General features: G+C 39.9%; 1 protein-coding gene across 1 annotated transcript in view; it reads right to left on the bottom strand.

Annotated features, from left to right (window-relative positions):
• Nucleotides 1–762: 762 nt before the first annotated feature.
• The window catches only part of KCNQ1 (potassium voltage-gated channel subfamily Q member 1), a 377,953-nt gene continuing 351,671 nt past the window's right edge, over nt 763–27,044 (bottom strand). The window contains exon 17 of the mRNA XM_026668287.2: nt 763–1,047. Coding sequence (XP_026524072.2) covers nt 853–1,047 — 195 coding nt within the window. The 3' untranslated portion in view covers nt 763–852. The remainder of the gene's footprint in view (nt 1,048–27,044) is intronic.

The raw sequence follows: 27,044 nt of genomic DNA, 5'->3' as shown, positions 1-27,044 counted from the left end.
TATTGAAGGATGCAATTTGCCAGCAAAGTTGTGGAATTTTCAAACTATTTCAATTGTGTGTGGTTGTGCACAACTTCAGAATGATGTTTGCAGCAGCAGCAGCACAGTATTCTAGGCACATACACCAACTGTCTTTTTGCTAATGTCAGGACCAATTACAGGTAGTCCTTGGCTTACAACCATTTGTTTAGTGTCTGTTTGAACTAACAGCGGCATTGAAAAAAGTGATTTATGACCAGTTTTGCACTTATTGCCATTGCACCATCCTCATAGTCATGTGACCCAAGATTCAGGCACTTAGCATGTATTTCCTAGGATCATGGGATCGCATTTGTGACTTTTCCACCTGGCTTCCGACAAGCAAATTCAATGGGGAAACTGGATTTGCTTAATGACCGCAGGATTCCCTTAAAGAACTGCAGTGACTATTCACTTAACAACTATGGCAAAATGTTGTAAAATCAGGCATGATTCACATAACAACCATATTCCTTAGCAATGGAAATTCTGGTCCCAATTGTCGTAAACCGAGGACTACCTACACTCTTTTAATATTGTGATCGATTGTAGCAGAATTATTTACACACACGCACGCACACACACAAAGAAATTCGAGCTCATGAATGCATTACCACATGCATAAAGAATAACAACACAGTGTGGGTTTCAAGGTTTGGTAGCTGTCTGAATTATTCTCTCTGGAACAACAGAGAAGGGGATAGTAAAATTAGCTTAAAAGTAACGTGTCAATGCTTGTATGGCTGATTCTGAGCTTAAATTTATTCCCCAGCCCTCATCAAGATTCATAATATTGAGTGTCCATTTAATGAAAGGAAACAGATCTCCGCAGCATCAGGAACCATTGTCTTGCAGTGCCTTTGGAACGGTTAGCTGTTCATAGGTTGGGAGAGCGCTGCTGGAAAGCAGGCTAGAGCTGACATCATTCCTGGGAGATGCTTTGGTGCTGCCTTGGTTTCCCTGCTGGCTGGAAAGCAGGCGGTGCAGCAAATCTGTGATGAGATTCAGCTTCTGGTCTATCTGGACTACCTGTGAAGACCAACAAAAACAACACTCAGCATTTAGGTGAACTTCTAGGCAGTGTTTGAAAGCCAAGATTTACCACCCAATACTTCTGGGTCTGGCAGGATTTTGAGGCAGAAATCCATGTCTCACCCAAGGAGAATGAGCAGTTCTATACCACCCCGAAAGAGAAGCCAATAAAACCATGAGACTGAGGGATTGCAGAATTAATCATTAATTAATTAATAAGACTAGAGCTGGAAAGGACCTTGGAGGTCTTCTCTTCCAACTCTCCCGGCTCAAGCAAGAGACCCTATAACATTGCAGACATGGCTGTCCAATCTTTTCTTAAAACCCTCCAGTGATGAAGCATCACAACTTCTGAAGGCTAGCTAGCTGTTCCATTGGTTAGTTGATCTCATTGTTAGGAAGTTTTTTTCCTTAATTCCAGGTTGCTACTCTCCCTGATTAGCTTCCATTATTTCTTGTCCTGCCGTCTGGTGCTCTGGAAAATAATTGACCCCCTTCTTCTTTGTGGCAGCCTCTCAAATACTGGAATACTGCTATTGTATCCCCCACAGTCCTTCTTTTCTCTAGACTAGCCAAACCCTTGGATGAATAAATACCTGTTCTTCATACAGGTATGATCTAAACCTAGAGTTATAAGATATAAATACGAATTAGTAATATAATGAGGGCTACCTGTAGGAATTCCCTGTGAGATGCTTTCTTGGCAGATCAGCATGACTCCAATGGGCACTGCTCAGTGATAATGCTTTGTAATCAGAGGTGGTTATTCAGCAGGTTCTGACCAGTTCTGGAGAACCGGTAGCGGAAATTTTGAATAGTTCAGAGAACCAGCAAATACCACCTCTGACTGGAGATTTTACAGTATCCTTCCCCTGCCACGCCCACCAAGCCACTCCCACAGAACCAGTAATAAATTTTTTTTGAATCCTGCCACTGTTTGGAATAATGAGGGGGAAGAATGGCTGAATTGCCCTTGGGCATATGTGAAGCTGACCTGTCTGAGAGAGAAAAGAGGAAATTTCCTCTGCGATTAATCCTGAATTGTTCTCAAATACTGAACAGGTTGAGGATAGCAGGAAAGAGAAAAGGAGAGGCGACTGAGGAAGCCTGTATAAAATGAAAACAATAAGTATCCCTGGAAAGTGATAGGAAAACAGAATATTTCACAATATAATGGGTATTAATGTACCCCCTCCCCTGTTGTGGGTACATTAGTATCCACAACAGCAGAAAGTAAAAGCAGAAATACTAGTTTTTATAGTGAGAGGCGGGGCGAATCCCAGAATTTTGACAATCACCGTTAAATCTGGATTGGGACACCTTTAGTTAAAAATCTCTCTCTTTTGTAAATGATGTCATCAGAACAATCTCAGCTATAAAAAAAAATAAACAAAAGCAAAAGAACCCCAAAAGCCACACTGTCATCTAGAAGACTTCTTAGACTTGATGCTTTGTTGCCCTTGAGAGTGTGGCCATTTTAAAATGAGGAGCTCCATGCCTGGAGCACATAGCTGAAATACCAGAACAAAAGCTGGCATGAGGGGGGAAAGCTGAACTCTCAACTATCTACATACAATATCAAAACAAATGATGGTAATTGGGAAATGAAAGAGAGAGAAAGAGAGAGAGAGAGACTGCTGGGAAGGCTGATGTTTTTGGGATCCCAGCAATAAGAGATTTGTGGAACTTGAGCCACTCAATAGCAGTATGGGTAATATCTTTAGCCCCTGGTGCCCTGCTTTGTTCTTGTAGGATAAGAGAGCATGGGAGAATAAGCAGCACCAAGGCTTACTTGGCATGAGACAGTCTACCCCTACATTTCACTTAACTGTGCTAGCTGGCACTGTAGTTAGAGGAGGGCAGAATAAAAAGCCTTGCTAATTCTTTTCCCACTTACAATGGAAAGGATGCCTTTTGTCTCAAAATGGCTATGGTGGACAATATAGAATAAGGGAATCTAATGTTCTCATGCTCGCATTTAGCTTCTACTTAATTCTAGGGATAATAGGAGCCTAAAATGAAAAGGAGGCAGCCTACTGAGAGGCTAAAAATGACACCAATTTGACAAACTAAAAACAAATGTCAGAAATAATTAAACAGACGAGGTATAGGGAATCAGGGGAAAAGACTTGATCTGATTTTCAACATAACCCCGATGGCGTAAAATCACCTTGTGATGTTTTCTCCCATGTAAACTAGTCAAAATGTAGCCAGATATGCGCACATGCAAACTTTTCCCTAGGAAACGATTAAAAAAACCCAACTTTTTGTGACCTGCTGGAATGAATGAGGTAAAGATAATGTTCTTGACCTTTCAATCAATGATTGGGTTTAAATATGGGTCTCTCCACTAAAACAATTAATAGCTGATCACAGATCCAGATTATAGCCTTACTCTAGGAATGAGTACCCCAGCCCTCTTCTTCCCCCTGACCCCTGACCCATGAGAGGTGATCGAGCCAGCCGTAAACCAGTTTCACAGGAATAAATCTCTCTATGTCTGGTTATCGTCCAAGCATCATTCTGGACAGTAAAAGATAATAAGTCTGAGCAAAATGTCAACAAACCTGGAGAATTTCAAGTGCAGTTCAAATGTTTTTTAACCAAAAGAGAATATTGTTTTTGTCAAATAATTTGGACACTTGCGGGGAAGCAGATACAGAAACCACAAAAATACAAGGTGCTGGAGGATATATTACAGCTGCGTTTTTCTCCCTCACAATGCAAAGCTAAGATTGCAATCCTCAAGCCACTTAATTCCAAAATAAGTGGTGAGAGGATTGCAACCGAAGTATCTGTGAGAGATTGTGTTGGCTATTTGTCACACATACATTACCTTATACTGTAAATGTGAATGCATTTGCTTGGTGGGAAAAGCATTGCAAGAGAAATCCAAGACAGGGCATAATAGACACTTTTCTAAAAACAAGAACAATCAAGCCTAGGCTACAAAAATCCAGTTAACCACTAGAGAACAGCAAAGAGCTATTAGCTGCCCCTCAATAATCACACACACTTTTGCAGCCCAACAGTGGTGGGATTCAATTTTTTTTACTACTGGTTCTGTGGGTGTGGCTTGGTGGGGGTGGCTTGGTGGGGTTGGCAGGGGAAGGATACCGCAAAATCTCCATTCCCTCCCCCACTCCTGGGGGAAGGTTACTGCAAAATCCCCATTCCCTGGCCACCCCACTAACCTGCTTTCCAGCTCCGTTCTCCTGTGCAGGGCAACAAAAGAAGATCCAGCCAATCAGCTGGGACTCAGGAGGCAGAGAATAGATAGGGGCGGGGCCAACCAGAGGTAGTATTTGCCAGTTCTCTGAACTACTCAAAATTTCCGCTAACGGTTCTCCAGAACTGGTCAGAACCTGCTGCAGCCCAAATCTGATAATGGAATACTTTTTGGATAGCATAGAATGGGATAAGCAAGCTTTCAGAGCTCTTATTTCATTTTATTCATTAGATTTATGCACCAACTTTCCTTCAGATGCCCAGGATAGAGTATATAACATTCCCCTCTCTCATTTCCCCCTGCAACAATAACTCTGTGAGACAGATCAGTTTGAGAGACAGTGACTGAACCTAATGAACTTACCCAATGAACTTCAGCGGCTGAGAGAGGGGAGGGGAGCTTGAATCCTCTGAAATCTTGGAATTTTACTTTCACAGCCTCACAGCTCATTTAAAAGGATAGTTTCTGTACGAATCTCTGCTATGAAGTGAATGCTTGCTGATGTTAAACTACTGTTGCTAATACTACTATACACAAAATATTCTGCAAATTGTCCCTTAGTTCAACATATACTGAAGATATATGAAGGTTCTACAACTGTAGTATATATATGTTAATATATATTGCTAATCCATGGATGATATGCCATATGCAAAATAAATTATACTGAAGACCAAATAAAACTGAAATCTGAAGCCATACGTTTCAGGAACTAGAGTAATTTAGTCCCTTTCTAATAAAAAGTAACTTGCAAATTGCTTTTCTTTACCAGCAGAAAAATACAAAAAAAATACAAATATTGTACCAAAATGAGCAATACATTTTTGGGGGAAAGATAGGAACAGATTGTGGAAAAAAAAAATCATGGGTGAAAATGAGACAGTTATGCAGTCCTTCCCTACATTATTTTGATTCTCTTTCTTCACTTTCCTTTGGCCATCAGAAAATACACAGAATCTCCATAGACCTTTAGTATGAAGTTTGGGATGAACACCATTCAAATGGTTGTGGGAGTGTGAACGGATTTCCAGAAAAATTGCAGACTACAAGAATCATTTGCGCTTCAGTTTGAGATGCAGAAGCCCAGATTCATCCCCAACAGCCTGCGCCTGCCTTCAACAGTGAAGGGCAGAAAACATCCTGCAGCCAAATAAGGCTCCACAATTATACTGTTTTACAGTGCTTTATGGACCTCTCTAAGTGGTTTACAGAGTCAGCATATGGCCCCCAACAACTTTTACCGACCTCGGAAGATGGAAGGCTGAGTCAACCTTGAGTCGGAGAGACTCAAACTGCCAAGCTGCTGGCAGTTCGCAGTCAGCAGAATTAGCCTGCAGTACTGCATTCTAACCACTGCGCCATCACAGCTCAAAGATAACCCATCTTTGTTCAGGAATTCAAGGCAAATTCATAGTGCTTCAATCTCCTATATTTCTTCACAACAATCCTGTGAGGTAGGTTGGGCTGGAAGTCACCAACTGAGCTGATGTGGCTGCAGACGGAATAGAAGCTGGATCTCTCTGGTGGCAGTCAAATACATTAGCCATTTCACCTTAGTCCTTGCCCATCCTGTTTCATTTTTCAACTGCTTCCTGCTCTGAAAGTTAGTGGAGACCAGCCCCTCCTTCAACTGCTGGAGATTAGGTAGACCTCAGGAAGCCACATGACCCTATTTTTAAACTGCCTATGACAGCTTCCTGCCACAACTCAATGACAAAGATGGCACAGGGTGACAAAGATGTTGCTGTTGCTGTAGCATCATCCAGTAATGCAGCAACACTGATGCCTGGCAGTAAGACAGTGCCCTGAAAATTCAAGATACCCCTTAAAGTGAATGAAAACATGCTCTTTGTGACATTGAAGAAATTTCCAATATTGTAAATTTTCTTTGAGTCGCAACGCTTATTGTCTGGGATGAGAGCCCCGTGGTTAGGAGGTTTGAAGCCTTAGACCAAACTTTTCCTGATATATGTGGCAAGAAAGAGGTCTTGGAGAAAATTTTTCTTTAATACCTTTTGCCACTATGATGCAATTTATATCTTTTCCACTGCTTAATTGAATGAACTTACAGTGCTAGAAAACAATAATAAACAGAAAACACCATATTTTAAGAACACAATAGTACTACAGAAAGCAAAATGGTGCTGTATCCTTTAAATTAAATTAATTCCTGATAGGTTGCAATTGAATACGCCCTTAACATGGAACCAAGATCCACTGAAATCAGTAAGAATTACTTTTGAACAAATATGCATAGGATATTTTGTAGTATATCTTAGGTTCACTGTACCCTACATTCTGCAATGAATAACGTTTTCAAACACATTTACTTGATTATAAAATTAGCTGCAGTGCCAGCAAGTGTAATAAAAGCAAGGCAGGCAGAAAAAATTGCTGACTCCAGTGTAATCTCAGCTCCTCTGGACAGCCCTGAACCTTTCAGTTAAACAGCAAGCTGTACTAATAAGATATAAAAATAATTCAGGCTAATTTGCCTCTTTCATACAAATGATGAGGAAAGTGATTCTTGGCTGGTGCATTAGTCATCCCAAAGGTGCCTCACGTTTTATACAGTCGGATTCACTAGAATTGTAAAGTTCATTATTTTATTTTTGCTGCTCAGCAGCCTTTTATAGTATTATAAAAAAATTGAAATGCTTTTCTGCTGGAAAGGGGAACTTTTCTGCAACTCCTTTCATTTACCAAATCAAATTTTGCTGTGACATAGAGATGGTTCTATAAAGGCTTTAGTAACAATATGACATACCTTTTGGACATAAGAAAATTCATGTTCTAATAATACTCCACGCCTTCTCAATCAGTCATATGTTAAGTTAAATGTGACTATGCCAAATTGTCATTTACAGCTCAAATATATTTTTACGTAAGCTAAAATATTTTTCCTTACTACTGTAAATCAGCAAAGGTGGAGAAGAATAAAGCAAAATGTTATCTTACAAGGCCGTTATATTTTTCTTGCTTCCCCGAAAAGAAATGGTCTGAGTCACAGATATCCCTAAGATTCATCTTGATCAGATGTCTTGAACCAGAGCATGAGATGGTGGCAGGGTGAGATGGAGAAGAAACTTAATGCACATGTTCTGCTTTAGAATGTCTTACTGGAAATGCAAAGCTACTCTTTGGTGCAATTCACTGGGGGAGGACAAAGGGCTAAACAAGGAGGAGAAAGAATAAACAGCAGTGTAGGATATTAAAAATGTATCACGCTTGGATGCCCTGACTTTAGCTTTAATACAGGCAAAGCAGTTTGGCTGAGGCTAGGAAAAGTGATAAGAAAAAAAAAAAAAGAGAGAGAAAGAGACAATGATTGGAGCCTTGTGAACATCACAGCATTAACACATACTAAAAGCAGTTGTGTGAACAAGCAAGAAGTTGGATGAAATAATGCAGAACTGTTCCCAATATGAAAACAACTCAACTAAGTGCCTAAATCTGCAGACCAGGGAGTTTGCTATGTGTATATTGTATATGTTTCATATATTGTTCATGTGACTTTCCCCCATCTCAATGAAAACAAGACAATAGCCATCTACACAAGTTTAAAATTGAATGTGTTTGGCTTCCTTAGGTCCCAAAATTACATGCAAACAGTGCAGAAAATTAATGATGGGTTGCTAGCCATAAAGAGTAGCATTGATTCAAGATCTGTACTTCCCCCCAGCCAAAATACAAATTTTGATGCTGGGATCACTAACCTTCCCAAAAGGTCCTTTGAGAGCCAGGAGATGAAGATACACCCATAATTATTCAGTCTGCTTTTAGAAAGGGTTTTTGGAATGTTGGCCACTTGTCTATCATCTGCCAAACATACATTCATACATGTGTTGGTATGTGTGTGTGTATACATACACCCACATCCACACTCCCACGTCCTCACTTTGGCAGTAATATAACACTGTACAAAATTAATCTCTTGTTTCAAAAAGTCCTCAAGCAATTATAGCGAGCAGTGAAAACTTGTAGATACATCAAGCATTGCTACAAACATATGGGAATTGTCAAGCTAAGACACTGTTCAAGATGTATAGTTTCTGGGCTGAGCAGTTATTAGATACACCCAGTCTAATGGAAAGAAAGAAAGGGAGAAAGGCCAGAGATTATTCTTTAACACTTTCCAGTGAAACATTTATATACAAAAGATGAATTAAGTGTTCTCCAAAGAGAGTAACATAAGAACAAGTGCCTCTTATACTGTTTTTAGCAATCAGTAGATTGTGTAGAACAAAACTGACTTGCATGATATAGGAATGCATGCATGCACACGTATTCTCACATTTGTTTTCCCATGGACACAGTGGTTGTATAACTTTCCTTCCTCATTCCTTCAAAATGTGACTTATGACCATTTTTTATACTTAGACCGTTGCAGCATCCCCATGGTCATGTGATCAGAATTTGGACACTTGGCATCTGGCATGTATTTATGATGGTTGCAATGTCCTGGGGTCACGTGATCAGCTTTTGCGATCTTCTAACAAGCCAAGTCAATGGGGAAGCTGATTCACTTAAAAACTGTATTACTAATGACAATGGCTGTGGTTCACTTAACAACTGTGGCAAGAAAGGTCGTAAAATGGGGCAAAAGTCACTTAACTGTCTTGCTCAGTAATGGAAATTTAGATTCAATTGTGACTGTAAGTTGAGGACTACCTGTGTTAGGGCACTACCTGTATTTGGTTTTTAAGTTCATCTGCTGGGATCCTGTGCATAATTTCATGGAGTTTGACAGTTGCATCATCATCTCAGACTCCTTATGGCAATGATGGAGAACCTTTTGGGTTCGGCATATCAACAATTCAGAAAATGCCTAACTTGACTCTGCTGGTATGTCACTTCCACCCCAAACCAATGAGAAACAATTCTTTTACATATCCATTTGTTTTTTAAAAATATAGTCAAAATGAAGCTGTTCCGGTTGCCATTCTGGCCACCTCCGCAGTTTTCACAAACAGTGCAAAAAGTATGCCCTGTTCTTGTGTGATTTTTAGAGGCTCTGGAGGCTACACAAGTGTGGCCCTCTCATGGGACTTCTGGAAGTTTCTGAGGCGGCACGAAATCACCCTTCATTGTTGCATAGCCTCCCCAAGTCACACAAATGCACACTCTGTTCTCACATGTTTTTGGGAGGCTCCAGAAGCCACATGACAGCATGGCCCTTGCATGCAACTTCCAGAACTTCCATACAATGCACAACAGCACATTTCAGTCTTGTTCAGCCTCTGCAAATCACAGAAGAATGGGGCAGGCTTTCAAGAATAGTTGTCAGGTGTTGGTGAATGCTAGCACGACACCCAAAATGTTGTGGCAAGTCACCTTTGACATGCGTGTCATAGGTTCATCAGCAGTGTTTTGAGGATCGACATATTACTTACCCCATTAGCATAAAATAATTATTGGAAAAAAGTCCTCATTGAAAAAGCAAACAGCTGCCAAGCAGAACTGCCTTCTAAATAAACACTCTTTACTGATTTCTTGTGACTGTAACTGAACTTATCTGAGAGAAGAGAAGTGTCCATGGCTATTTAACCTCATGGCTAAAATACATGGATTATACAGTGACTCATCTTATTATCTACAGACAAAAGAGACCGATGAGTAAGAAATCGCCGTAGCTGGCTCTGAAAGTTTTATGCCTTACATATATTGCATGCTAATATACAGGTAGTCCTCAACTTACAACTGTTCGTTGACCAAAGTTTACAACAGCACTGAAAAAATTGACTTATGACCGTTTTTCACACTTATGACTGTTGCAGCATTCCCATGGTTACGTGATCAAAATTTGGACGCTTGGCAACTGGCATGTATTTATGACGGTTGCAGTATGCTAGGGTCCATGCTTTGGGTCGTAAAAGGGGGTAAAATTCACGTAACAAATGTCTCACTTAGCAACAGCAATTTTGGGCTCCATTGTGGCCGTAAGTCGAAGACCACCTTGAAAACAATTATTTGCTAATAGTAATGTACTCTTATAAGAATCCAGTACTTACAATGGTCTTAAAAGAAGGACAATGATTTCTAAACATCCAGTGAGATATCCTAGCTATTGGTGTCTTGTCCCTTTCTTCATATATGTATCCTAGGAATATGATTCATTTCCCAAGGTACCAGCTCTCTCCTTCTTTTCTTACTTGGGAACAAAATGATCCCTTAGCTGCAGTTATTCAGCAGCTACTGCCTGTTTTTAAAGGTGCTGCAAGTTGTTTCGTTGTTAAATGACAGTGTCCCCTCAGCTTTCATTTCCGATTATAAACTTAGTGCAGCGGACGTTTTAGGGTTAAGAAAAGAAAAGAAAAGCAGAATGATTCCACCGGGAATAAAAGAACTTACTGAACACGCACACCCCTCCGCCACACACTAAAAAACTTTGGTCCGTTTCCAAAGTGGACTGCTCTGCTTCTTGAATCCTTGGCTTTCATTCCAGTATGATACTAAAGCTATGACTAATAACCCCCCGCCTGCGTCTGTTGATAATTTCACTGTTGAGTAGCTATTCTGGTTCATCGTAGTATGTCCTGAAGACATCAAGACATTTTTTTTTAATTAAAAAAAGGCTCAAAGATAAAATGTCCACAGGTCTATAGCACGATGAATACTCCTCTCCCCCCCCCCCACTCCCATCCAATGCATTTAACTTCATTGCTGCTGCAGGCAGATGTTTTCTGGGATAGTTATATTCTTCGATGCTGGCTAAGACAATGGCTCCCTCTATCCCCTTCCTCTGTGTCTCACACATACATTTATTAATTCAAACCAGATTTGGGATTGTTCCCATCTTTTAAAACAAACATGCCATGTATCACGTTGGGTGAGTTCAGTCCCCGCGTACGTTATATTTCACGTCTCACTATTCCCAGGCAAGAAGGCTGCTTTTAAAGTGTATAAAAGAAAAATGCTTGCTTTGTTTGCTTCCCCCTCCCCATTTTTGAACTATTTTCATTTTCAGAGTGACTTGAGCCTCATTTTACAATTGGTTATCCAAGAAACGTTTGTAACGTTACTGAATTCTGACTTTGGAATTAATCTTCAGTGGAAACAGAGACAAAATAACTAACTTGCTAAGAATTCATTTTAGAATCCTAAACTCTAAATCAGTTTTTTTTTTCTTCAAACTTGGCAACTTTAAAGATGTGTGGATTTCAACTCCCTTGCTGGCTGGGGAATTCTGGGAGTTGAAATCCACACATCTTAAAGTTGCCAAGCTTGGAAAACGCTGTTCTGAATCATTTGAGTAGCAGCCTTGGATTAATAACACCTGCATGTTCATTAGCTGGCACATCTCTTTGTACAATAACATCTGCACAGGGGAACGGACCATCCCAAGTCTAATTTTTATAAGTGGAACGTCACAATCCATGTCATAATATGGCTTCTGAAAAGTCACATGCCCACAGCAAAGCTAGTTTATACATTCAGTTGCAAAGACACCAAATGTTGTTTAATTAACTCCCTTCTTGTTCAGACAAATGCATGGAAAATCTGTCCTTGTCAGCCATGTTTCGGAATCAAGAGCAGACTCCAGTAAAGGCAGACATACATCTGCATGATTATATACAAGTAGTCCTCGGATTTCGACCAGAATTGAGCCCAAAATTTCCACTGCTAAACAAGACAGTTGTCGAGTGAATTTTGCCCCATTTTTATGACTTTTCTTGTGACAGTTGTTAAGTGAACCACTGCAATTGTTAAGTTAGTAACATGGTTGTTAAGTGACTTGACTATCCCATTTTGCTTGTCAGAGGGTTGCCAACATGACCCTACCACACTGCAACCATCATAAGTTCATGCCAGTTGCCAATCGTCCAAATTTTGATCAGGTGACCATGAGAATGCTGCGATGGTCCTAAGTGTGAAAACAGTTGCAAGTCACTTTCCTCAGTGCTGTTGTAATTTCAAATGGTCCCTAAACAAATAATTGTAAGTCGAGGACTACCTGCATCCCAGTCACAGAGAGAGAGTCACATCTTCTTATGGCCATGGAAATGTACAGTCCTCCAGTCAACAGATAAACCTACCAACGTATTGCCGCACAGCGGAGCCCTATTCTGTCGCCATGAAAGAGATGGTGGTGACTGGTGGTGTTCTTATGTTTTCAATGTGAGACAGTTTAAGAACAGGGACTGACACATTTCCTTTTCTGCATCTCCCCTTTTTACCGAGAGTTACCTGCTAGCAGAAAAGAACACCACTGGTTGCTATCCTTAACTCGAAGCTTGGGTGACTGTGGAAAATACCGGGGATAAAGGCTTGTCTAATGTTCGTGTGCAGAAGGCCACATCAGTTTGTTTTTCTAAAACCTGCTTAGCGGGCTTCTGAAAGAGCAGGCGTAGTGGAGGAATTCCTGCCCCTTCAGTCAATACCCCCTACCACATATGGGTGACCTGTCAATCAGGCACAGAGTGAAATGAAAGGAGATCATCACCAGTGCTGCAAAGGAATGGGCAGATTGAGATGTTCTGACCAGGAGCAACTTTCTGCAACAACTGTGCCCTATTGCTTGGCTTTAAAGAACTCCTGTCAATTTCATTCTGGCTTTCATCTATCTGAAACTGCTTGAGTATGGCAGCGCTGGCATCACATAGATGTGGCTGGCAACAGCAAGGAAGTAGTTGTTATGCATAATAGCAACGGCACTTGGACTTTTATACCGCTTCATAGTGCTTTACAGCCCTCTCTAAGCGGTTTTACAGAGTCAGCCTATTGCCCCCAACAATCTGGGTCCTCCTTTTACCCACCTCGGAAGGATGGAAGGCTGAGTCAACCTGGAGCCTGGTGGGATTTGAACTGCCAAATTGCAGGCAGCCGGCAGTCAGCACTAACCACTGTACCACCAAGACTCTAGTGCAAGCAAAATGTGAGCCAGTGTTTCTCAACCTTCGCAGCTTAAAGATGTGTGGATTTCAACTTCCAGAATTCCCCAGTAAGCATTGAAGTCCATACATCTTCAAGCTGCTAAGGTTGAAAAACACTGGCTTACTCTGTTCTCCCCCTCCCCATAATAAAACCAGTAGAAAGTACAGCTGTGCGTAATTCTTTGCTGCCAAAAACTAAGGGTAATCTACAAAATACACATTTGGAATACAGTCAACCATAAACAGTTCTTAGGTAGAAGTACCTGTGTCTTTTTCATGGTTTAAATCAACTAGAGTTTCAGATTTGTTTTTGTTTTTTTAGGATAGATTTACATTTTTTTCAAAAGGTTGCTAAATATATGTTTTAAAAATAAGTGCAGCACTCTTCGTTTTTTGCAGCTGAAGCCAAAATGAACACGGAGGGCAGTGCACATGCCCACAACAGAAGGTGTACAGATTCCAACCCTTATCTCATTCTCACGAACATCATCAAAGAATCCTCACAGATTATTTGTACGGCAAGTCTTGCTTTGGGAAAACGTGGAACAGATAAATAGAATTATAAGGTACCTCTAAGTGGGCTATGTGTTAAGTTGAATGGAACATTACGAGGACACATCCTCTAAAAAGGGTCAGGCCTGTCAAACTGGTGGCCAGCGGGCTGGATGTATCACAGGCAGGCCACGCCCACAAAGTAAAAAAACATCACAATATATCACGTGGCACAATCGAGTTTGACACCCGTGTCTTAGGTTAAGCCTTCTAGGCAATGGTGGAGTTCAATTTTTTTTTACTACCGGTTCTGGGGTGTGGCTTGGTGGGTGTGGCAGAAGAAAGATACTGTAAAATCTCCAGTCAGAGGTGGTATTTGCCAGTTCTCTGAACTACTCCAAATTTCCGCTACCGGTTCTCCAGAACTGGTCAGAACCTGCTGAATACCACCTCTGATTCCAGGTGTGAATTAGCCTGTTACAGTGCCTCCCCCATTGAGAATTATTCCTCTACTAATTCAGTAATTCTTCTGTTTGGTAAAAACTTGTGCTAATCTTCAAACAGATTTCCAGCCTGGTCTTGCTGGAAAGTCTGAGGAAGCCTCTGCCTGAGACTGCATTATTTCTTTGCACCTATGAACTGTTTTGACCAAGAGGGCAAATGCTAGGAGACAGAAGATCTTCACACTCTGTGTCTGTCTCACTTGGTTGTTATTAGCTAAATGAGTATCTGTGTTTAAGAGGGGAAAGAAAACATCCTCTCTCTTTCTCTCTCCCTCCAAGATGTGGTCTACACAGAAGTGAGGCTTTTCAATCACCATGTCTTTCTTAATAGATCTATTTTTTAAGTCAAATATACTGAATGTTTGTTGGCATATATCAACAACTAAGCCAAGGCATCTACCGGTATATGAATATTTATCTTTTTTTTTTCCTAACAGGATATTCTGCAACTTAATTGCTAAATATTCTTTTAGCCCAGGGGTCTTCAAACTTGACAGCTTTAAGACTTGTGGACTTCAACTCCCAGAATTCCTGAGCTAACATGACTGGGGGAGGAATTTTGGGAGTTGAAGTCCACAAGTCTTAAAGCTGTCAAGTTTGAAGACCCCCTGTTTTAGCCCTTTGCTTATGCTGAGAAGCATACTCTCTGTCAATTCCTATCCCCATTAGCTTCCTTACAAGCTGAATTTAAATTTATGGTAAGCTTAATTGGCTACATTTTATGTCTCATGTTGTTCTGAAAAAAACTACTAAATCACTTCTTTCTCTTCAATTCGCTAATAAATGCTGTCTTCATTAATTTGGGCACAATAGTGTTTTCTGAAGTTCTGGATTCATAGCTTCCCATTTTTTAAGAAAAGTGAATGAGATGAACCCATTTTTAAAAAAGATGTTTAGGATATCATTAAGCAACATAACAATTGATGTATACACTTAACACAAGTTATTACTGCACTTTTTTGTATCCACAAAGGCCCAACAATGTGAAAAATCTGTAGAGGGATATTTTATGGTAGGTTAGTGATTCTGTATGGTGAACATTACATTAATTTGCAGCATGTTAAATTTCTTGAGTCATCTGGATTCTTTTACTCACCACTGGTGCTTTACAGTAGAAATGTGCTTTCTGCAGCCAAGTGGCTCCATCCAAATAATATAAGATTGGAAAAAGACCATACTGAATGGCCAGCATCATGGCTATTCCCATTACAATCCTATTATTACTTAGGAAATTCCCCTTAAGACTTCTTAGTTTTGGATAGACCCTTGTGGAAAGGGCACCAACCCATCCAGTTCTCAGTGTGCTGTGCGTATTAGGTGATGTTCATCTATATGTAGTGGGATTAAATACTGTCATTAATTGATGGATAGGGATTGGGCAGGAGGATCTCAGTCCTCTCGCAGCTATATGCCTACAATTTTCATTACTGGTACAAGAGCAGGAATTATGGCATAAACAGTAGGAAATATCAAAGCATTGCAGCCTTTTATGACCGAAGCTGTTTCCCCTCTTGTGATTTTAATCTTACAAGCTTTCTTTGAAACAATGCTGCTGTTTCGGAACAGGTAATATTTCAAAACAATATTCACATTTCTTTACACTCGAGAGGCAAAACAGTCCAGGGGATTACATTTTTTAGTAGTGTCCCCACAGTTGGTGAGACACCCAAAAATGCTGTTTGGTGCATTGGAAAGAGATTTTGCAACACCTTTTTCTTAAAAAAGAAAACCTCAAAGTCTTAATAATTTTGTTACTCCCTCCATAAATATAATTTTAGCGGATACAGCTTTTATTCCTTTTATTTATGCTACTGGTGTTCAGTTTTTAGCATTTAATAGTATGCTGGTAATGGATAGAAAGATAGGATAGAATTAAAAGATAGGATAGACTGATTGTAGGTCAATGTGTCTATTGATTGTGGAGTCCCAGGCTTCAATGAACTCACAAGGGTTTGCCACCTTGAGTTATTTATAAAAACAAAAGTAGTGTACAAATAAAAACAAATAAAATCAGATAGGGAAATGTAGAATACAACAGAGCTTGCCGGCTACCTTTGAAATGGAACTGTTACTGTTTAAAGACAGACCTTTGCAATCAATAAGTTCTAAGTAAAAGTAAATGGAAAAAAGTAATAAAATCTGATTGTGCTATGGGTCATAGGAGCAGTGTCTTAGTTCTTTAGGTGTTTTTTTTTAGCTATGGCATGTGTAAGCTAGGGACCTTTTTCTGACTTCCGGTGGGTCTCCAAAGCCCGAGGGAGGCCATTTTTGCCCTCCCAGAGATCTGGGGAAGCCTCCAGACTTTTTGGAGGGCAAAAATGGCCTTCCCCAGGCTCTGGAAGCTGGAAACAGGAAGTTCCACGCCCACCCAGCAACCGGTTCACTGCCCGGTTGCTGGGATTTTTGAATCCCACCCCTGAACTGAGGGCCACTCAGATTGCTGTGAGCATGACCTTTCCCCTCTGGTCATAGCCCTCCATGGCCACATTGGCTTGGGCTATAAGACAACGTTAGACATGAACCCATCTGACTGGAGCCTTCTGAAGCACTGGTCAGATCTTACACAGTCTGTTTATAAATGAAGCTTTCAGCCCTTTCCTCATCGTTGTTTTAGTGCTCTTCAGAGAGCATTAATCCAGTGCTACAAAGAAGGTTGATTCAAGCTAGGAAAAGAGCAGGTTCTTCCAGCTGTGTATGTTACAGGTTCATCCGCCACTTAATACATTACAGATTTTCCTCTGCTTCTGCCAACAAGAGGTCTTGCATGTCTATAATTTTCACTCTATTTATTACTTGGGGCGGGCTGGGGGGAGGGTTTTACTAACTAATTTCTCGTTCCTGGTGCTCTAGGGGCTACTATAGGGTGTTGCCGACTACAAGAGCAACATTGAACCCACTGCTAGTGATGCTATTCCCTTTAGCATGCCTGAATCTGATCGGCCATTCTACTTTGGACGTGGGTTCAAAAATGTTCCTACCTTGGTTTTTCCTTGAAAGGAGAAACAAAGAAAGCAAGCCCTGTTACCTCTCCAAAGAGAAACCTTTGGGACAACCATGACCTGGACGACTGAGAATCACTACATGTTGTTTCAAGCACTCACATTTCATGTTAGGAAGGGTTTTGATGGCTGTTTTCCAACCAGAAGGTGATGTTTTGTGGGAGGGAAAATGAAGCTGGGAAATCCACCAATTGCTTTCATTAAAACAGAAAAGGAAGTATCACTTGCCAACTTCCTTACTGTGGTAGGAGAAGACCTGACAATCAGGACAGCAAATTTTCTGCCTGATCAGGAACAAAGAGTAACACTTTAACAAGGCTAGCTACAAATTACAAAGGGAAAAAAAGGTTGCAATATAATCTAGAACAGTGGTGGCCAACCTTTTTGGACTCGCGTGCCAATAATTGCACGTGAGCTTGTCTGCTCGTGATCGTGTGCCATCACCCAGAAGGCAATGCGCGTGGGCCCCTGCATGCCTCCTGCGCATGCCCACGCTACCCAGATGGCATGCTTCTGTGCATGCGTGTGGGACCCCCCCCTGCAGGCCGTGCTCTTCTGTCCACATGCAAGTGTCTCTGTGCCCCTGCGCATGTGTGCCAGATACCTGACAATTAACTGTCGGGTGGGCGTCGCATGCACATGCGCAATAAACCTTTTCTGGGCGAGGGCTCGCAGGCCGGCAGTAATGGCTCTGCGTGCCACTTCCGGCACACATGCCATAGGTTCGCCACCATTGGCATCAATGAAATTCTGCCATTGGCATCAATGGAAGGGACTTCTATTTTTTATAACAATAGTTAACAAATTTAGCATATTGAACATAAAATAGCTCTGATGTAGTAAATATTAGCTTTTTGTAAACAGGTTACTTCTGAAGCTGTGATATTATGAACCTGCTTTGTTCAATAAACGAAGATTAAATGTAGACTCAAGGAAGGACAGAAAGATTAATATATGGAATTATATCAGATTTAAAAAAGGTATCAATGATTTAATTAAATGTGATATGAACAGACATCCTATTATTTATTTGTCCATTTATATAACTATACAAACAAGTGGCACTGGGCAGTGTGCAACAAAACTTTTATGTTGGTTAAAATAAGTTTTGAGGTATCTTAACACGTTTAAGCAGATGGATAAGTTTATCAAAAAAGAAATATGTATACACAGTAAGAGCAGGTTTGATATATCACTTTTATGACTTCAAAGTCTTCTGTCGCTGTCTGGATTTAACTGCAGTACAGTTGCTGGAAATGAAATCCAAGGGGAAACAATGCAAATTGGAATGGCTGAATTATTTATTTAACTCCACACAATCATAGCCTAGCATTTGGCTGACGGTTTCAAGCCTGAGATTGGCCTTAAATGTCTTAGTATCAAACTATTATCTCCTTCTCTCTTGAAACATTTCCTGTACAATACAGATTTTGTCTTCAAGGCCCAAGTGGACTTTTTGAATTATACATTTGGATAAGATGTATGAGAAAATCCAGGTGAGAGGCAAATCTAAATTCACGTCACTACCCCAGCATATCAGTCTTAAACTTAGACGCACTGGAGGAATGTTTTTATTATTGCATTTTTCATTTTGTAAAACTGCTTCAAGATGCATGTACATAGGATAAAATATAGAAATATGTTAAAATAATAGAAAATACTGTTAGCTCAGCTTTTAGATTTTGGCAGTGGTTTGCTCTCTAAGCTTGTTTCAATTTGGTTTCTGAATGTTTTGTTACCTGACTGAGTAACTTTATCGGCAGAGTTTTCTTGTCCTATTCCTCTTTAGCTTATAAATGTCTTGTGTGCCAGTGTGGCCAAAACAAAAATATGTTAAATAAATAATACTATTGCCAATCCATGTGATCACTGGCTATACCCGGCAGGAACTGAAGCAGTTAAAGCTCAATGTGTCTTAAACAACAGGCTCAAATGGCACTTTCCCCCATCTTTTTAAAAGAATAAATTACTTTTTTTTTTTACACAAAGAATTTGGATCTAGTTAGTGTTTGGATTCCCAAACACCATTTGCCTACTTTCCCAGAACATTTTGGATCATTGGAAGGTTAAATTCCCGTCTAACAATGCATAAGCAGCCAATAGAGGCTGGACCCATCTCTCCTGTGCACAGCAGTGATTATATAATAGAAGAGGTCAAAGTTAGGTTTCGCTCCTCATCTCCCCCAACTGCAGTCTCTATTTACAATTCTATGGCTAATTTCATTATTGGAACAGGCTTGTATATCAGAGCTGGATGAAGAAGCTTTCCATGTGTAGAAGATGACATGAACTTGACCCACAGGTCACAAGTGCTTGGGTTCATACAGTGAACACCTGTGCGAATTAAGACTACCATTAATGGGGGGGTCACCACTCATGGCAAAAGTTTTAAATCAGCTGCCACAGGCCACAGACAGTATTATATTACTAGCACCATTCCTCAACAACAAGAAAAAATAAATAAATCCCCAATGACCTAAGAGCAAACTGAAATGCTAGAAGAAGAATTCAGCAGTTATGGATTATATTTAGCTGTCTGAGGCAAGACTACCAACATGGTGCTTGGAAAACATTTATTTCAATTTTTTAAAAATTATTTTAAGCCACCATCTTTTTTAATTAACAAATTATCCCTATGAACTTCACTTGCCACTGTCCAGGGCATTGTAATGAGGCTTTGATCCAGCACAGCAGGCGAGTTGTCCCACTGACATAATGTGTGATCATGAAGCAATTCATGCATCAAATCTGCAACCACCCTTAAGAGGCTGATTGCTTTTCAGCTTTAAACATATGCCCGCAATGAGGTACAGGCTGAAGTCTACTCCAATAGCAAAGAAACATTTGCTGGGTAAAAACAGATTTTTGCAAAGCTGATAGGACTACTTTAAAAAAACAACAGATATGCACTGTTTTGCAAAAAAAAGAAGAAAGAATTAGCTGGGAGAAATGCTTTGACTGCAAGTATTAACATCAGTTAATGCTGCAAACAGCATTTAGCCAACCAAAATTCTGCACCATATTAGCTGATTTAAAGGTCTGGAATCCAAATTCTTGAATATTTTGAAAGCCATTCAGTTGTAATGAGATCAGACAAATGAAAACCATCAGCAAGTTAATGCACAGCTAACTAATTCAAAATCAACTAACATTACACATCTTCCAGGGGCTCGAAATACTTCACTGAAATAAGGTTCCCTAACACTGGTAAACTGCTGAGCAAAATCTCTTATCTGAAAGTGAGACAGCTGCAGAAAAAAAATCAGGCTCAAACTGGAAATCAACTGTACTTTTTCCCCTTCTTCCTCTTCTGGCACACAAATCTGGCAGAGATTGAGCACAAAGAATCCTACTGAACTGAGCAGAGAGCTGTTGCCAGGAAACAACACTCTTCCTTCATAAAAACTGCAGAGAGAACATTTCTTTCGGTTACCTTGTTTACCTGTCCTGGTTACCTTTCCTCTGCCACACCAAGGTCCTACCAAAATGTGGGACCAATCAGGAATCAGTTCCCCAAAATGGGCCAATGAAAAACATGACTGGACAAGGATCAGACTGGGATTGGATTAGCTGCTTAGACTAATCAGAATCTAGCACAAGTAAAGAACAAATCAAACTTGACTCAAGACCAATTAAGAATCAGGACACTTGACTAAAAAGAGAGGCACCCCATTCACTTGCCTTTGATCTGTGTAAAAGCCCAGTTTACTTCTGAAGATGCCAGCCACAGTTGCCAATGAAACATCAGGAAATCTGTTGTCTAGATCAGGGGTCTTCAACCTTGGCAAATTTAAGACTTGTGGACTTCAACTTCCAGAATTCTGGAAGTTAAAGTCCACAAGTCTTAAAGTTGCCAAGGTTGGAGACCCCTGGTCTAGATCACAGTGACTAAACCCTGAAAATCAACAAGATACTAGCTGTGAAACCCTAAAATCAATATATTATCTTAGAAAAAAAAATCTATCTTCCCTCTTGTTCTCTTGGCACATGGGAGACTATAGGAGTCATAGAAGATCAGAGAAGGGATGGAAGATTTTTTATTGAGGCAGAGATAACTTGCAATACAGGATTCACAAATATGTGGACTCAGCCCTGAAACTGGGAACTGTATGCAGCTTAACCTTCTGTAAAAGAAATTCCACAGCAATTATCGAATCAAAGCCTTTTTTTAAAAAAATGTTTGTAATGTATTTTAAACAAACACTCTGGAGACAACATTTAAAAGCCCCAAGCAGCAAAATAATAATGAGTTTATGACTTAGGACCATAAATTCTCCATTTTCATATTGTGACAGACATCACCGAATACATGTGATTAAGTCACCAGTTATGAAGACATCCTGTGCAGGCCACTCAACTCTCAAAAAACTGCTATTTATCATTTCCAGAGAGAATAGCTTCTTGGCATGAGTCCTTTGCAAACACAACATACAAAAATTCCAAAACAACCTCGCCATTCCAGCAGACCCTGAACCATTCTAATTTCGACTATTTTTCATATCAACTAGACTATGAGTTAGCTTTCACTTAATGATGGAAGCTCCCTTTCAGATATCTAAATACATTTTAAGCAATCTACAGTGAATCACCCTAAATGCTAAGCATTGCCAGTCACAGACTGAAATAAAACTGACGGAGAAGAATTTTTTATGAAGAATAAAATGCCTTGAATTAAAGTTGTTTCAGTCCACAATCTGTTTCAGTGCATTGAGACTTGCACTGAATACTTGTTCTTAAAGAGTCACTCTTAAGACTTCAGAATTAGCAAGAAAATATTGGACGAAAATACATACATGGCTGGAAAAGATGATTAAGCAGCTTATAGATTTGAAACCAGAAATATTTTTGTTAGGTATAATACCAGAAAGCTATGATAAAGGGACTATAAATACTTAATTTTACATATACTGACAGCAGCGATAATTGTATTTGCACAATATTGGAAAAATGAAAACACTCAATCAGATGAAGATATAATTCGGAAAATATTGGACTGTGCAGAGATGGATAGATTGACATTGAAAATAAAAGATAAAGGAGATACAGAATATTACTTAACGTGGAATAGATTTTATGAGTGGTTAGAGAAAAGAGGTAGAAATTAGATGAAGAAATATTATTGCTATGTATAAATTAAACATAAACATGTTTTATAACTATAAGTATGCTAATATAATCAATAGGATTATAAATTAGCTAATATAAGTATAAGTTTGGTCAAAATCATTCTGTTGTACCACTACTCTTGTTATTAGCATATATGTTACTATTTCTTTTTTTTTCTCTCTTTTCTTTTGTAAAATGATATGCCCAGACAATATACTATGTTCAAAATGTAAATTAAAAAATATAAATATAAAAAAACTTGGATTAAAAAAAAGCCTTCAGAATTAGGGATCTGATATAAAATCTTTTAAATCCTCAAAAAATCACACAATTATTATTATTGTTGTTGTTGTTGTTGTTGTTGTTGTTGTTAATCATAAATTTTGCATGCCAGCTACAAGATTCAGGTCTATAAAAATATATATATAAGCATATAGCAATCTCATATATAACAGAAGGCTTTGAAGGACCATATTAATGATTGTGAAAGCTAATTAATGGCTTCTTTCTTAATTGTTATTCCAGGATGCTCCCTACAATGGCATTGTAATATTAGAGTTAGGTTTTTCTCTCCCAAGAGGTGGCAGCTACACTTTTCTTTTCTTTTTTGCTGGCCCTTATTTCTGAATCCAATTCTGTGGTTTCATTTCCCACACTCATACCATGAACACCGCTGCACAATGAATTAACAAAAAGGCTGCTGGAATCAACTTCCTTTTTGATAGCTTTCCATTATAGTTCTGAAACTGCACCTATTCATTCAGTGATGCATAGCCTTTCCCTTTAAAGAATGAGGCCAAAAGAGGCAGTAGATGAGAATCAAGACAAAAAAGACATACAATGCTAAAAGAAAACTCAACATAAATAAAGCTACAACAAATGTGCAACTGTAATCTCCATTATTGAAGGACTAAAGCAGTATTCCTCAAACTTGGCAAGTTTAAGGTGTGTGGATTTCAAGTCCATGCTGGCTGGGGAATTCTGGGAGTTGAATTCTCCATATCTTAAAGTTGCCAAGTTTGAAAACCACTTTGCTAAACTAGCCTGTGGCCCTGAGGCTGGATGTAGCTCTTAACTTTATGTCATGTAGCTCTCATCCTGGTTTTGGAAACCCGTTCTAGGAGATCAGTTCAGAGGACAAGGTTTCAGAGAAAATTTCAAATTTCCATGCACTTACTTCTGCTATTTTTTAAATCAGCATTCCTCAACCTTTCCAGGTTGGTGGCCTGGTTGGGGGGGTGGAGGGGATAATTTTGCATGAGGGGCAAGTGTGCGCATGCACTTGTGCTTCATTTGTGTGAGCAACCAACACGTGCATGAGTGGGGCTGCACATGTGCTCACCTGCTGCTGGCATGGTCCGGTTCCTAATGGGTCGCGGCCCAGGGGTTGGGGACCTCTGCTTTATATGACCATCTCTTATTTTACAGATGTTGAGCATGACCTCTGTGTCCATTCTCGTATTCAATTTGCCCCTCAGTTAGAGTTGGCATGCTGGTCATTTAACAGGTCAACGATCACTGGGCAAGTCCATGGACTGCCTATAATTTGATTATGGTCACACGGATCAAAGAGTCCTTGGCATTAAGAATGCTATCAGCTTTATTATTTCATTTCTGGTCTTGTGTGATAGTAAGGGCTACTTCCACTCCAATTTTCTAGCACCCAAGGCAATTCCTCTGCTGCAAGCATCTGGGAACATTATCATCATGTAAACAAACCGCCTTTCAGTAAGTCTCTTTTAAAAGACTGAAGTCAAGTTTTGAAAATGGCTGAAAGAACTGAATATACTGCCTGAAATGAAAAGCAGGGGGGTTAAGTGAGGAATTAAGGGGAGTTGGAGAAAAGCAACTCTAAGATATCCCATAAAGTTAATGCTTTAAGAATGTCTGACCTTTATTAGACAATAATTGACAGGGCAATTGACAGTCAAATCTTTTTTAACCTATCCATTGCCTAACTTTACCTTCACTCCACAAAGCGCAACTGCCTATCTCCAGCAAACCAAAGCATTAAAAAGATGGTGACGCACGCAGAGTAGAAGCAGGCTTGCTCAACGTTCACAGATTCTTCTTGAGCAATATTTGCTCTTTCACTAAATGTGCCGGGTGACATCACTGGATTCTAGGAACAGGGCATTAAATTCATCCCAATAGCCCAAAAATAGAGCAGACATGCCATTTCCTGGAACTTTGACTATCTATCTATTTGAACAATCTATTTGAAGTGGTATTTCATTTTCAAGACTGGTCCCTAATTCGTTTTAGGAATGTTTTGAATACTTCACGGAATGCTTAGAACTTTATTCTTCTTTCTGTTGTTGGCATTTTATAGTAGTGATACTGGGGTTAAAAATTAAAACATATAATTCTTCTACAGCATTTGCTTAAGATTTTTTTAAAGTAAATCTCACTTGCTGAGAAGACATTACCATGATTAACTATGAAAACATTCGCTCCAGGGGTGGGTTTCTACCGGTTCTGTCCACCTCTGTAGAACCAGTAGCTCTGAAGAGCAGCAGACATAGAATTGGTTTTATGTCTGCTGATGTTTTTTCCGACCCACCCACCCAGGCTCTTACCTGATCTTTATTTCCTGATTTTTCAACTTCAGCTGCCAAACGAGGCACAGCTGCAGTTAAAAAAGCAGGAAAAGAGGGCTGTTTCAAAGGCTGCTTCTCTGCACGCAGCATGCTGATGACGATTTACAGGCACGTGCTGCAGGGAAGCACATCATAAATCACCAAACCTCGTAAATGACCGAACCGGTAGTTAACCCTGTCGTATCCCACCCCTGATTCGCTCTCTAAAAGGTCTTTGAAAGAGCAATGTTTTAACAATCTTTGTAAAGACAATACATGAAAGGGGAATTTTTTTTTTCCAGAGAAGGAGTTCCCACCTGTCCTATTTTCTGAACTGGAGGATCTTGGAGCTTATTTATTTCAGTAGATCTTGGAGTGGAGGGGTTGGGATAGAGAGGAGATTCTACTTAGAATAAATTATCAGAAATCTACCCAGGTCCCAACTTAAAGAAGACTTTGTAGGTGACAATCAGCACTAGAGCTGCATATAGAAACAAACTTAAGCAGTGTGACTCCATCCACATGGAAATAGCTGGTGTCACTCATTATTAAGTTTCCTTAATATTCCATTTTACACCAGCTGTAGATAATTCTTCTTTATATGTGGGGTTGTGTTAGGAAATGGGATCAATCAAACTAACTTCATAGAAGTCTTTCAAATTGAAATCTGAACAGAGTTATGCATACTGAAATCCTGAAGTAATTTTCTCATGGCCTGACAGCAGTTTGGTGATGCTTTTTGCTTCTAAGGCCCAAGAAGATATAGATAATTTTTCTTTCTTTAAATGAGATGTAAGTGAGATCATTTATGTTCAGAAGCATGTTCATCTGTGTGAAACTGATTCTAACAAGTAGCCAGAGGCTTGAATGTGCACACTCTGGATAAATACTCTGTGATGTTATGAATTCTCCAAGAATGGTGTGAAGTATTTTGAGATAGACAGACTTGGGAAGTGAATTTCTATGAAACTCTTTGTGGCTACTAGGTTATTGTAATAGCATCCTGAGGGCTTATGAAAAAACAATAGCTCAATTCCCTAGCTTAAATAAGGTGGAGTTTTATATCTGAGTTTTTTTCTCATATTTTTCTCTTCTCCAGAATTTAGGGATTTTTTTTCCTGCCCTCTTCTATAACTGTCATGCTTCGGCTCTTTCCTAAGATTGGGAACAACAGTATATTATAGCATTAATATTGTGAAATCTATATCTTATCTTACATGTACAGTATCTCACAGGACAATTTGTTATCTCACATTTTATAAATATTTAAGTATATCTTTTCATGTGACAACACTGAAGAAAAGACACTTGGCTACAATGTAAAGTAGTAAGCATACAGTTTGTATAAAAGTGTAAGTGTGCTGTCCCCTCAAAATAATGCAACACACAGCCATTAATGTCTAAACCCCTGGCAACAAAAGTGAGTACACTCCTAAGTGATAATGTCCAAATGGGGCCCAAAGTGTCAATATTTTGTGTGGCCACCATTGTTTTCCTGCCTTAACCCTCCTGGGCATAGAGTTCACCAGAGCTTCACAGGTTGCCCCTGGAGTCCTCTTCCACTCCTCCATGATGATGTCATGGAGCTGGTGGATGTTAGAGACCTTGCGCACCTCCACCTTCCATTTCAGGATGCCCCACAGATGCTCAATAGGGTTTCAGGTCTGGAGACATGCTTGGCCAGTCCATCACCTTTACCCTCAGCTTCTTTAGGAAGGCAGTGGTCATTTTGGAGGTGTGTTTGGGGTCGTTATCATGTTGGAATACTGCCCTGCAGCCCAGTCTCCGAAGAATCATGCTCTGTTTAAGTATCTCACAGTACATATTGGCATTCATGGTTCCCTCAATGAATTGTAGCTCCCCAGTGCCGGCAGCATACATGCAGCTCCAGACCATGACATTCCCACCGCCATGCTTGACTATAGGCAAGCCACACTTATCTTTGTACTCATCACCTGTTTGCCACCACACACGCTTGACACCATCTGAGACAAATAAGTTTATTTTGATCTCATTGGACCACAGGACATGGTTCCAGAAATCCATGTTCTTAAGTCTGCTTGTCTGCAGCAAACCGTTTGCAGGCTTTCTTGTGCATCATCTTTAGAAGAGGTTTCCTTCTGGGATGACAGCCCTGCTGACCAATTTGATGCAGTGTCTGGCATATGGCCTGAGCACTGACAGGCTGCCCCCCGCTTCAACCTATGCAGCAA

This window comes from Notechis scutatus, chromosome 1 (assembly GCF_049901735.1).
Source record: "Notechis scutatus isolate UNSWTSFEM ecotype Mainland chromosome 1, rNotScu1.2, whole genome shotgun sequence".
Lineage (NCBI taxonomy): Eukaryota > Metazoa > Chordata > Lepidosauria > Squamata > Elapidae > Notechis > Notechis scutatus.
This window is presented reverse-complemented; position numbering and strand designations above follow the sequence as displayed.